The sequence below is a fragment of the Alexandromys fortis genome, unplaced genomic scaffold (genome assembly GCF_014885135.2).
Source record: "Alexandromys fortis isolate MF-2015 unplaced genomic scaffold, M_Fortis_MF-2015_v1.1 scaffold_111, whole genome shotgun sequence".
NCBI classification, from domain to species: domain Eukaryota; kingdom Metazoa; phylum Chordata; class Mammalia; order Rodentia; family Cricetidae; genus Alexandromys; species Alexandromys fortis.
In genome coordinates this window covers 5,531,390-5,544,369 of record NW_026067996.1, presented here as the reverse complement: position 1 = coordinate 5,544,369, position 12,980 = coordinate 5,531,390, and the positions used below count along the sequence as shown (strand labels likewise).

Genomic DNA, 12,980 nt, shown 5'->3' with positions numbered 1-12,980 from the left:
GCTGTGTCAAGTTGACAGTTAAAGTTAACTAGGTCACAGAGGAAGGAGGAAAGGACATAAATTCTAATCATTTTGCTAACATTTCAGATGAAATGGTGACTCCTTGCCAAAATGCTTAATTCATTATGCCAGTTTATTAATCAAACAACGGGCTCCATCATCGTCATCTAATTTAGTGAAAATGGCTTATGCAGCTGAGATCAGAATGGGTCTGTAGAGGCAATACAATTTCAGTTATTGTCCACGGCTTCTAGTGCTGTGATTTATTTGCTTCCAGCTTAATTGCGCACGACTGTGTTTCTGCTAGAAACAATTCATTGCACTAGAAACTGAGGTCTTCATCTTAATGGAATTAAAATAAAAAAGATTTGTTGCTCATTAAAACAACAGCATCATTATATTAAGAAGTGAAGAGACTTCAACAGTTCACTGTTCAATACAATGGGAAATGCATCTGATTACAATTGATACCTAAAGCTTCTGTTTTGAATGGGAGGCTCTCTGAATGATGCTGATCATTCACACCCTTCTGGCCACAATAAACAAATGTGCTCCAACATCTGTAGACATTTGGAAAGGGGAACAATGTAGGGTGTGTTTACAACAAATTAAATACAGATGTTTCTGTATGAATGTGTCTCACAGACTCTCAGTAAAACACTTCACAATTCTTGAAACTCTTATTACACATACATTCTTTTTATGATGAACAAGGCATGCTTAATTTGCTGAGCTTGGGCCTTGGTACACATTAACCCACCCCAGGATACAAGTCCCCACTCCCTATTTTTATTTAGTGTTCTCCACTTTGATTAAGGTAATCACAATTCACAGGGCTTCCTGGGACCATTCAAGGGTCAGAAAATGTAAAGGGTGTTTTACCTTGAGTGGTTTGCTGAATTGTGACATCCCCAATCCTTGCTACCCAAGGATAGTAATTCTCTATAATTAAACATAAGAAGCAAAAGAAATTGAATTGATCAATAAGAGTTGGCTCTGGAAAGCAGAAATTCAGTGCTAAAATGCCACTTCAGTTCTTAAAAGGCCCATAAGTTGTCCTACTTAATTCTAGTTTTAATACTGTGTCAATAATTAACATCTTGTATTAAGTTTTGTTTTTTTTTCTTTTTAAAATGATTTTTAATTTTATGTGTGTGTGTGGCAAATGCTCCCCAGGGTTCAGAAAAGGGTATTAGATCCCTTAAAGCTTCAGTTACAGGTGGTTGTGAACCTAGATGCTGAGAACTAAGTTCAGATCCTCTGGATGGGCAGTGCATACTCTTAACCACTGAGCCACCTCTCCAACCCCTTTTGCTTTTGCTTTTGCTATTGAGACAGGGTTGAACTATGTGCCCATGTTGTTCTGGTACTTCTGTGTAGCTTGGGCTGGCTTGAATTCATGTGTGGCCTGCTTTAGCTCTCTGAGTTCCAGCATTCCCATGATCTGCCACTGCTTCTTACACTGTTTACAGAAGGAGCATCAAGGGATGCTGGCTTTGGCTTTGTTGTTTCTCCTTTGAGTAAATGTCGATGAAATCATCTAAAGATGCATGCCTACAGCAAGTGAAGAAAAAGCAGAATTCTGAGTAGTTGGGTTAATCACATGCACATTCAAAGAGCATCTCCATAGGGACAAGCTAAGTGTCACACTTGACTTAATACATTTGAATAGCTGCTCACAGCTTTTATTCTTTTTGCCCATTCTCTTACAAGGAGCTTTCCAGAACCCACAGCCAAATTGGTTCATCCCATTAATTGTTTCTTTGATTTGAATTGTTGATGCATCCTCTTCATTCCTATTTTCTTATTTATTCTTTGACTACATGCATTTTGATTGTTCACCATAAATGGGTATGAGTTTATGAGTTGCAACTAAGGCACAGATAGGTCTGGAAATGATAGGGCTCTCATTTGGCTCTGAGTGTTGCACACCATTCTCCATGCTGATTGGTCTATCCTACATCATGTGCTATTTGCATTTCAGTGAATGGGGCTGGATTAGCCATGGCTACTTGTGACATCATTTTCCTGAATGGAGGGAAGCCAGCTAACTTCTTGGACCTTGGAGGTGGTGTAAAAGAAGCCCAAGTCTATCAGGCATTCAAACTGCTCACGTCTGATCCCAAGGTAACTCCTCTTTAGCAGGTGTATGGCACAGTATTTGACCTTTGGCCTCCAGGTGATGCAGCTTGGCATTTGCTGCTAAGCATGAAGAAACCAGCATGTATTTTCCAGCCTCAGGTACAAATTGTGCTGTCTGTTCACTGCAGTGCACGATAATTTGTCTTTTGTGTGGTTAACGAGTTATAAGAAGCTCCTGGATCTCATTTTAGAAACTATGTCTAAAAGTCATGGGAAGTGGAACAGAACACAAAAGGCAGTGTGTCAAGCAACAATGTGCTGTTGATTGGTGTGCATTTGGGTAATTGACACCAGACCATTAATTAGTCCTCTGTTTACATGATGTAGGACTCAGACTCACATTCTTTTGTAAGGATCTTGAAGATAGTACCAGAGTACTAGAAATTTATAGAATTATACGATCACACATTATAGTATATAATGTATGGAAGAAATAATAGCCTTACTGTTTCTGCATGTGGTTTAATCTCAATCCTTTATTATGACAGTTTGTAACATACATATTAAATAGTAAATGACTGAATGTAGCTTTCTAGATTCTGTTGTTGATTTGTGTAAATCTTTTCTTTTTAATTTGAGGGTAGTGGACTGGAATGTAGCCCAGCTAGGGGTATTGCAGGCATTTAATGAATTCTTGGTCAGTTCGTTGCTTTGCTGTTATTGTGCTTTCTTGGTTATCGAGGGACAACTTTGACAAGGTTCACTTCTGACATAGGTTGCCTTAGTTTTTTTAAAGGTATACTTCTCATAGTTTTTCCTCCTCTTAATGGGTTTGGGGCTAACTCTATATGCCATAATCATTTGTATTAGACCTCATTCAAGTAGTGTTATCTCAATCTTGTTAGAGAATTTAGTACATTTTGTTGGTTACTAAGTTATTTAAAAACTTGAAAATTTAGATCATCACCCGGAAAAAAATAGTGAATGAAAACAAAACCAGAGTTGTCTCCCATCCGCACCAATTACAGCTCGCTTCATGCTGGTGCCTCTCATTAAGCAGTGTACTGGTAGTAGTCTGTTTGCCCTGTGCAGTTCGGCTCCATGTATGCAGTATGCATGTCACTATTTCCTGTGCCTTATTGTTTTCCAAGTATGGTTTACCTTGTAACTCTTTTCTTCCGATTCACTAAACAAATGTTAATATGTCATTAGCTATAAGATGTACTCGGTTCGTCAGTGTTGTCCAGGAATAGCAAAGCAATGCAATCTAAGCCACTCATCCATCAAAGGTATTTGGGGAAAGATCTGTTTATACTGCCTGTGTTATGTAAGGTCCATTGGTCACCAGAGGCTCTCGCATCCTCTGTTGTCTCGCACTTGCCTTCGTACTTCCTTCTGAAGGAAGAATTACTTTCTTCCTAGAGATTTCCACATGAAGTGCACTCAGTAGGTGCCACTAACTTGTGACACATAGCACCTGGCTTCGTGACCCACAGGTATCAGAGGGCAATGGTTGGGATAAAACACTGATTATTAGCATCTGTGAAATTCACTCATACTAAGGATAGAGAGCGGCCAAGGGTTAAATCTACCTAGACAAATATCAGGACTCTTCTTTAGAACTTTTTATTTAATTTTTAATTTTATTTTTTCTGGGACAGGGTTTCACTATGTTTTTCTGGCTGTCCTGAAACTCACTATGTAGACCAGATTGGCCTTGAACTCACAGAAGTCTACCTGCCTCTGCTTCCTGAGTGCTGGGATTAAAGGCATGCACCACACTGCCCTGCTGAAATATCTTTTCTTAGTAGCTGCTCTTGAATTTTAACTTCATAAAAGTACTGGAATTTAAAAAAAATGACTTGCAAAGCCTTTTTTGTTTAAATAATCTCTTCAAAAAATTTAACTTTACCTTATGGAATATTTTTAAGTGCTTGGAGCATTTCAACTTTTTTGAGATTGGCTGTCATCCTGGGATGGATAAAGGGATGTGGGAGGTATTTTATTTTCTTCACACTATATCAGGAAAATGAATGCATAGCTCATCTCCCAGGACGTTTTTCCAAACCTTGAAATTCCTAAGCTGGTTCAAAAGCATGGAAATGTAACGGATGATTCCAATCCTGGCTTTGGTTTGTGCAAGTCAGAGAATGGCGAATCCAACAGAACACTGCACACGGAGACACAGAGCTGATTTGATTCAGCAAAGAAGCAGCTTGTAGTTTGGCAGTGATTATTTCTAATAGAGCCCTGTCTATCTGTTGAAATAGGAGCGGCAGCAGGGCTGCGTCCCCGGCACCCGGCCGCCCGCATGGCTAGCTTATGCCCAGAAATAATTACACGGAAACTGTATTCTTTCAAACACTGCCTGGCCCGGATAGTTCCAGTTCCTTATGGCTAGCTCTTACATATTGTTCTAACCCATTTCTAATATTCTGTGTAGCCCACGAGCTGGCTTACCAGGGAGGATCTTAACCTGCGTCTGTCTGGAGCGGGAGAACCATGGCGACTCCTCACACAGCTTCTTTTTCCCAGCATTCTCCTCTGTCTACTCCGCCTACCTAATTTTCTATCCAATAAAATGGGCCAAGGCAGTTTCTTTATTAATAAGAAATCACTCCCACATCATTTCCCCTTTTTCTGTTTAAACAAAAAAGAAAGGCTTTAACTTTAACATAGTAAAATTACATATAACAAAACAGTTATCAAGTAAGAATTACAGTTACAATATTTATATCTATTTTATCTCTTATCATAACTAAGGAAAACTATAACTAACCATTCTTCAACTCCATCAAAGACTCCAGAAGGATATAATATTACCTATCAAACAAGAAATAAGAAAACTCTAGAAATGACAGAGACATCTCGCTGCCTGGACAGTCACCCAAAGTTCCTCTGTACCGTTGGGGCATCCATCTTCGGCCTACAGGCCCATAGTATCCAGCAGACATTCTCATCAAGCAAGAAATTCCAAAGACAGTTCAGTCACTTTTTGCTGTGTCCTGCAGAATGTCTCACAGACTCTTTCATGAAGCAGGAACCCCAAAAGGTCATCTCACCTTTAGGCAAGTTCAGCAGTCCTCTCTCTGCGGGTTCTCTGTGTCCAGTTTATGCAACAGTCCAGGCAAGAGCAGTTTCTTGCCCAAATGGCTATCAAACTCCATAAGGATTCTCTTCGATGCCCATCTTCCTCTTGAAATAGATTGGTGCTGCCAGGAGCAAATGTGTCTCATTGTCATGAAAAACCCTAAGTTATTAAAATATCTTAAATGCCATATTCTGCAGCCTTTGAAAGATATGAAGAATGCCTATCTAACTAAAATATCTCTCTATATATCTAGAAAATCTAACTAACATGACTACAAGCTTAAGTATTAGCGATGATTATCCATTAACAACCTATATTTCCTAATTATACATTACATTTTTAAATGAACTACACAATCACAATACCTTAATCAAGATCAAAAATACATATACATATAACAAAATTGACCATAAAATCCATACCAATGCAAATTATTCATATCTATATCATATCCCCCTTTAAATGTAAAAGAACATTTATAAACAATATTTGGGAACATGGGCGTAGTTTTTTCTCTACAAACTGCTTCCTGCTGAATAGGGGCGTCGTTAATTAGGTTGTTCATGATATAACCTGTATGCTAGTTTCATCTCAGTTGGCAATTGAGCGAAGCAATTTTTTGAGGGTATTCACAGCAACCTTTCAGGAGGGCGTGGTCTATCATACCAAATCGGAATAGATGCAATCCACAGGGTCTCATCCTCTGCAAAAACAAAAGAAGACCCTCTCCAAAGCATCATATCCTTAGACCCAAATTCTGAAATCATAATACCCTTATATCCATTTTGGTTTAGCTTGGCAGCCCATGTAATGAAATGTCTCTCTGTACTTAGCTCCTTCACAGTCAAAAATTTTAAAGAAAACACAATGTACATAATCCAGACTCTCTGTGAATTTTCCATTTTTACGTGGCTTATATTTACTTTATTTCTCTTAATCTATAACTATCTGTACTCTGTCTCTTTAAAGACTTTATCCCCTTTTTTTTAAGGGCATTAACTTTATTCTTTCTCTCTCTATTTTTTTTTTCTCTCTCAAGCCTACGTACACTCATCCAACATTGTGATCCATTTAGTGGTCTGTCTGAATCTGTTTTATTGTGAATCTGTAATTTTTTCACTATCCAGGAGCATTTCTTAAAATGTTAAACAGTTCTTAAAAACTTAAGTTGCACCATGTACAGGTAATACGGTACTGCCTGTGTCCTGCCCAGTCTAAACCTTAACTGCACGGTTTTAAGGTAATTACGGTAGTTCCTGCCTGAGACCAGCACAGATCAGCATGGCAGAGCTGAGCCAAGCTGCTCCTGCCTCAGAGCCATTTGGTGCCCCTGAGCCACCACAGTTCCAGGCACACAGCAGTCCACATTGGAGCCGCAATCAGCAGTTTAACTCTGAGACTGAGTGTGCAGCACAGAAACTCTTTTCATCCAAGTTACAGCCAAATCTGACACGCAGAGCACTGCGCAGTCTGAAAATGCGTCTCTGTATGGCGGCAGGAATCCGCCATGCTCTTCCGCCTGCCTAAGCCTGATTCTGCCGTCTGCCCAGGTGCAGGCGGGAAGCGCTGAGCCATCGGCACAGTCTCAGAGCACTCTCCTCCGATCCCAAGCGGGAACACAAACATCCAGTCCCATAAAAGCCTTGAAATGCTTTAAAGCCAGAGTTCACGCTGGCAGCATAGCTCCAGGAAGCAGCGCTTTAAAATGACGCGGCTTTTTTTTTTTTTTTTTTTTTTTGCTGTTGCTGAATCAGGAATCTCTCTACAGAACGCCACCAACAAAACAGCAAAAATCTGTGTTAAACTCTCTCTCCCTTATTTTTAAGCCTTCTCAGGTTTTTAAGTGGATTTAGCCATCACGTCTGGGCGCCATCTGTTGAAATAGGAGCGGCGGCAGGGCTGCGTCCCCGGCACCCGGCCGCCCGCATGGCTAGCTTATGCCCAGAAATAATTACACGGAAACTGTATTCTTTCAAACACTGCCTGGCCCGGATAGTTCCAGTTCCTTATGGCTAGCTCTTACATATTGTTCTAACCCATTTCTAATATTCTGTGTAGCCCACGAGCTGGCTTACCAGGGAGGATCTTAACCTGCGTCTGTCTGGAGCGGGAGAACCATGGCGACTCCTCACACAGCTTCTTTTTCCCAGCATTCTCCTCTGTCTACTCCGCCTACCTAATTTTCTATCCAATAAAATGGGCCAAGGCAGTTTCTTTATTAATAAGAAATCACTCCCACATCATCTATCTGCCTAAAGTAGCGCTTTCAAGGGCCCACAGGTAATTACTTCAAAGGATTGTCTTGTTAGATACAAGAATTAATCAGTTACATTCACAGAAACTCAGAATTATAATGGCTTATTAGTGTTAAACCAAACCCACAGTCTTAAGACCTGTGTATTTGTTGTAATAACGTAATTTTATTGGTAAAGTAATAAATACGGCATCATTCAAGAAAATAGGACAGATTCCCATGTTTTTATTCACAATGTTAGCCATAGCTCTGAACTTTACTTTTTTTTTTCTGGCTTGCCTAGGAAGCCCAAATGATTGTTTTCATGTGTAAACATCTGCATAACAAATTGACATATTTGTTTATAGCATATGAAACAGAATTCCTCTATTGACCTGTCTAAACCAAAAGTCTTCAAGATAGCTCACCTATTCATTTGACCTCACATGAAATTTATCATCAGTATTTTATTATTCCTGTATTTTTCATCAGGGCCCATGTGGAAAGAAAGGCTGGAAGGTCCCAGTTTCATCTTTATTTTGACAGAGCTCTGAACAGCTTTTGTAAATCCAAGAGGACATATAATAGAAAGTAGAGCTTTGTTGTAATCTGTTAAGAATTTGGACACATATCAAAGAAAAGTGCTATATAGAATGTTGTCCTTGGGTTTTTGTTTTTTTTAATTGTGCTTTGGCTTATATTTCTTTTCTTGAGTTTAGAATTCCAAATACAACATCTGGCCCATGTGAAGTATCTGGTGTAAATGAATAAAGCAAAGGCTGGTTGGCACAGTTTCATCAATAATCCTTGGCTAGCCTGCATTAACAGAGTCTGTTGCCCTCTGGGGCCTTCTTCTGAGAAGCCAGAATAAGTGAGCGGCATTTCTGAAGCACCTGGCTTGCCTGGGCCGTGCTTCCTGGTTTGGTACCAGCTTAAGAGCACCTCTTCCGGAGCCTTCAGCTGCCAGAAGGAAATGTGCTGCCGGGAAGCCAAAGCCTTGTGTGAGGAGAGAGCTTTCCTTCTGGGGCTCAGCAGCCAGGCTGCCAGTGGTTAACCCGTCTTTACTGCTCACTGCTCTGGAAACTTGGGCATTTTATTCAACTTTGCTGTGCCTTAGTTTCTTCTCTTGTAGAATGCGCTCACTAAAGAGGGTTGCTGGTTATAAGAATTGAAGTACATACATCATTCTCTTTTGAATGGGACTTCTTATTGGTTGGTATGTTTTAAGATATTTAAGGAAGGATAAGTATAGCCACCTTCTTGGTAAGAGGTAATTCTGCCTTGCATGTGCTCCGCAGGGAGGGGCTTTCTAGGAAGCCTTCTTGTTTATCTTCACTGTGCTTCTAAATTCACCATTTTAACCTCAACATTTGTTTTTGCTGAATAACACAAGTTTTAAACATATAGTTGGAAGAGTTATCACTGAGTATACCTACGAAACTGCCAACCAAGTCCAGATATATCCCTCTGCTCCCTCCCACGTATACTACCCCCAAATCCTTCTAACCTTACCTTTTCCCGAAAGGCAACCACCACCTTTCTGTGTACTAATACAGGTTTGTGATGCCTGGTTTTGAACTCAATGTATCATATGCTGTGTGCCCCTGTTCTCCATCATTCCTGTGTCTTCAGTGGGGCTACTGACAGTTTTTTTTCCAGTTTCAAAAACCCTAGCATGTGTGTTTCAATACCCTGTTGGTTTATAAGTGACCATTGAGTTTGAACACATTTCATGTATTTGTTGGTCATTGGGATATCTTCCAACTGTTTAAATCACTGTATCTATAAAGAAGCTGTGACAACAGCACATTAGTTCAGTTCATTTGTAAAGCTCAGTGGGAACTTAGGTCATTGTTTTAAATGTTCAGTTCTCTCATTTTATAACCTTCGATTTAGACTGAACGTCTTTATGTAGAACTGAACAGGTTCTTTCGTGCCCGGGCTTGCTGCATGTGCTGTTTTGAAACTGATAGTATGTTCACCACTCTGATTGGCAGTATGGACCTGGGAGAGTGGGGCCTAAAAATGAGGCAGACTAAAGTCTCATGCAATAGCCAACTTTATTCAGAAATGTAGACAATTTATACTCTGAGGGTTAAGTAGAGTCACCTAAGTAAAATATGGACACAAGGACAAGCCACACATGGCAAAAACATGATTTTCCATAGACATATATAAAGGATATTTTAAACATATAGTTGAATATCATCAGCAAGTAATAATAAGTAATCTGAAGTCAACTCATTCCCACCAACTGTACCTGGAAGGAGCATGAAAACACATTGCATGACCACATTCCAGGTTTTAAAGAAACTGAAGTCACAAGACTCTTTCCTTGCTGTCTTGGAGTTTTCTCACACGCTCTCAGAATCTCATGCCTCTGACCGTGATTGGACAGTGGGTAGAAATGATTCATTCTCATGCAGTGATTCTCTAATTGGACATCCAAGACAACAGTTTAATAAAAGGAAGATTATGTTCATGATTGAAAGAATCATCTAATATTGTTTGCTATAAAATTGTGAAGAGGTTATCTCTATGAGTCCTGTGGTGTGTGCTTCAATTTCTCCAGAATTGGAGGCCAGAGAAGTAAAACCACATGCCCTTTTTCCATGACATACCCGAGTGACTTTTAGCGTTTTGGATTACTGTCTGCTAAATAAAACATCTTAAGGTGTGGTACTTTTAGAGTATATTTAAAGACAAAGCGATACTATAGTTTTTCTTAATTCATGTTTCTATCAGAGGGAGGGAGTTTGTTAAAAGGTAACTGAGGCAAATAAAATTTTAAAGCTTTAGTAGGACAAAAAGGAAGCCCAAATCTTGCAGCTTCAAGCTGGCTTGGTCCTGGGACTGCCATGCCATGAGGATTCTGAGGGTCAGGCTTTCTGAGGGCAACTCAGAAAATACAGCAAAGTGATTTGGCTGCCTGCCTGTAAGTCAGTATTATAAGTAATCATTTACTTGCAGGCCACTGTAGACAGATTGCCTGTCTACAAGTGAGCATTTCCTCCTTAGGTCACTGAAACTCTTGCAGGAGTTTGTTTTCTTGGGTAGTACCCATAACAGCTGCCCCGTACTCTTCCTTAAGAACTGTTTGGAAACAGTGTTTTCACGTGGACTGAAAAGGTTAACGTATAGGCAGTCATTCATTTTTCTTTGTTTATTTTTAACTTATACACAAACTTTTTTCTTCTGTGTATTCCCTGTATAAATGATGGGTTTATGGGTGACATTCTCCTGTGTACGTATCCTGCGCCTTGATCATATGTATCCTTATTTATCAGCTGCCTTCTGTCCTCCCACTTTTCTCCTTATCTTCCCAGATAGCTCCCTATTTTCAAGATCTTTTTTTTTAATTAGGTAGGGATTCCATGTATGAGAGAAAAAGTTTTATTTTTCTTTCAGAGTGTGACTTACCATTCATAACATGATAATTTCTATCCATTTCCCTTTTCCTGCAAATTACCTAAAATTTGAGTCTTTAGATGGTAAAGTTCTATTGTTTACACCATGTATTCATACAGTCGTCTGTCAGTGAACATCTCTGCTGCTTCCTTGCCTTTTACACAGTACTGTAGGAGGCATGAGTGTGCAAATATCCCCATGATATGCTGAATTAGAGTCCTTCCGGAATATAGCGAAGAGTGTTACTGGAAGGATGGTAAGTGGCTTTGTTTATCACAGGTTCCCAGAGTCAGGCAGCCATTCTTTATTTGATAGTTGCCTGAGCATTTAGTCTAGGAAAGATGCTCGTGTGCTTTTCAATCTAAAGCCCATTATCTACTCTCCTCTTCTTTGTACTTAGATAATCCACTTATTAAAGTATAATTTTAGGGACTGGAAAGATAGCTCAGTTGTTAAAAGCACAAGCTGCTCTCCCAGATGACCTAGGTTTGATTTCACACACCAACATAATACCTTACAACCCTTTGTAACTCCAGTTCTAGGGGATCTGATACCCTTTTCTGGCCTCTGTAAGCACCAGGCAAATACATGGTACATAGACATGCATGGAGACAAAATACCTATACACATTAAAAATAAAATATAAGCGCAAGCCAATTTTCACTTTTAACTGAAACATAGAAATTATATCTATTTATAGGTATTTGACTGTTCAGTCCACACATGCAGTATGTAATGAATACTGCACAGAATAGTTTGTCTTATTGAATCATTTTTTATTCCGAAAATGGAAAACATTCTGCCCTGGATTCTCTTCTCTGTCCCTTGCTGACACTGGTTTTTCTGCTGTCTTGAATGCCTTTATGTTTATTTTACATATGTTTTCTTTTCCTGACCAAATCAAGTTTCTGAACAGACCCCTCCCTTCACGACACCTCAGGCTCATTCTGTATTACCTGATGTACTTTTCAGGGCTGTCTGTTAGCACTGCCATTGCAGGCCATTCTTAATGGGGCATTGTCTGTTTCTGTGTTTCTTGCTAAAGAGAAGGCTGTCCTGTCCTCTATGCTTCTTATAGTTCATATTTTATGTTACGTGCTTATACTGCCTCTCCGACTCAGGCATACCTTCTGAAATCTTGTCATTAGTCCCAGCATGCTCAGTAATTACTCACCTTGTATGTAGAAGCCTTTACGCTGTTGCACAGAAAATAGACTGCTAATGAAATTATGATGTCAAATAGATTGGAAATGTATAATTATTAGAAGAACTAAGTTTTTTTTTTTTTGTCACCCCCCCTTGCACCAAGGGACTTGTTGAGTGCAACAACAATCAAATAATGGCCAGGAGTGGTGTCAAGACTGCTGGACTCTTCAGAATAGTAACAATAATAATAATCTCATATGACAGGATATCTAGAAGTGTCACCGTTATTGTAAGGTATTAGTCTAGAGTCTAAGAAGCTTGATAGATGAATCACTAAATGTGAAAAGCAGTCTTAGGAAAATAATTTCAGAAAAGCAGGTCTCAACGTCTTTCATCTGAGATCTCAGGTTTGCTCAGGCACAGTGGATAGATGTTATAATCTGGTGAGATGCTCCCCGATGATGTGGGAAGCGAGAATACTCAACAGCCCCTTCCTTCCTTCTCAACACTTCCCCTGACTACTGCCAGGGAAGATCGTCTTGTGAGGGAGCAGCACGTCTGAATAGTTCTTCCTAAAAAATGTCCTGGCTCATCAGCGTTCTGAGTAGTCATGTCTCTGTTTAGGCTGTCCCACACACAGCATACCTTTTCCAGAATTAGTAAGTTGGAAAAGCGCAGGAAAGCATAAAAATGATATCTGGGCATGGTGGCATCCACCTGTAATCCTAGTACTTCAGAGGGAGAGGCAAGAATATAAAAAGTTCAAGGCTAGCCTCAGCAACATGGCAAATTCAACGCCAACCTGGCTTACAGGAGTTCCTGTCTTAAAATTAAATACATATATACATGTATATAGACTTTTTAAAAATAAGTAATATTTTTGATATACACGTAGTACTACAGTCGTCACTATTATACAGTCTGTTGCTTTTCAGTTTTTTATGTTTTTTTTTAGAGTTAAAGTTTTTTTTTTAAATATAATTTTTTATTGAAAAAAAAAAGATTTCCGCCTCCTCCCCG

At 39.5% G+C, this 12,980-nt stretch overlaps 1 protein-coding gene across 1 annotated transcript in view; it reads left to right on the top strand.

Annotated features, from left to right (window-relative positions):
* The window catches only part of Suclg2 (succinate-CoA ligase GDP-forming subunit beta), a 252,835-nt gene that overhangs the window by 151,922 nt on the left and 87,933 nt on the right, over positions 1-12,980 (top strand). The window contains exon 9 of the mRNA XM_050160274.1: positions 1,985-2,127. Coding sequence (XP_050016231.1) covers positions 1,985-2,127 — 143 coding nt within the window. The remainder of the gene's footprint in view (positions 1-1,984; positions 2,128-12,980) is intronic.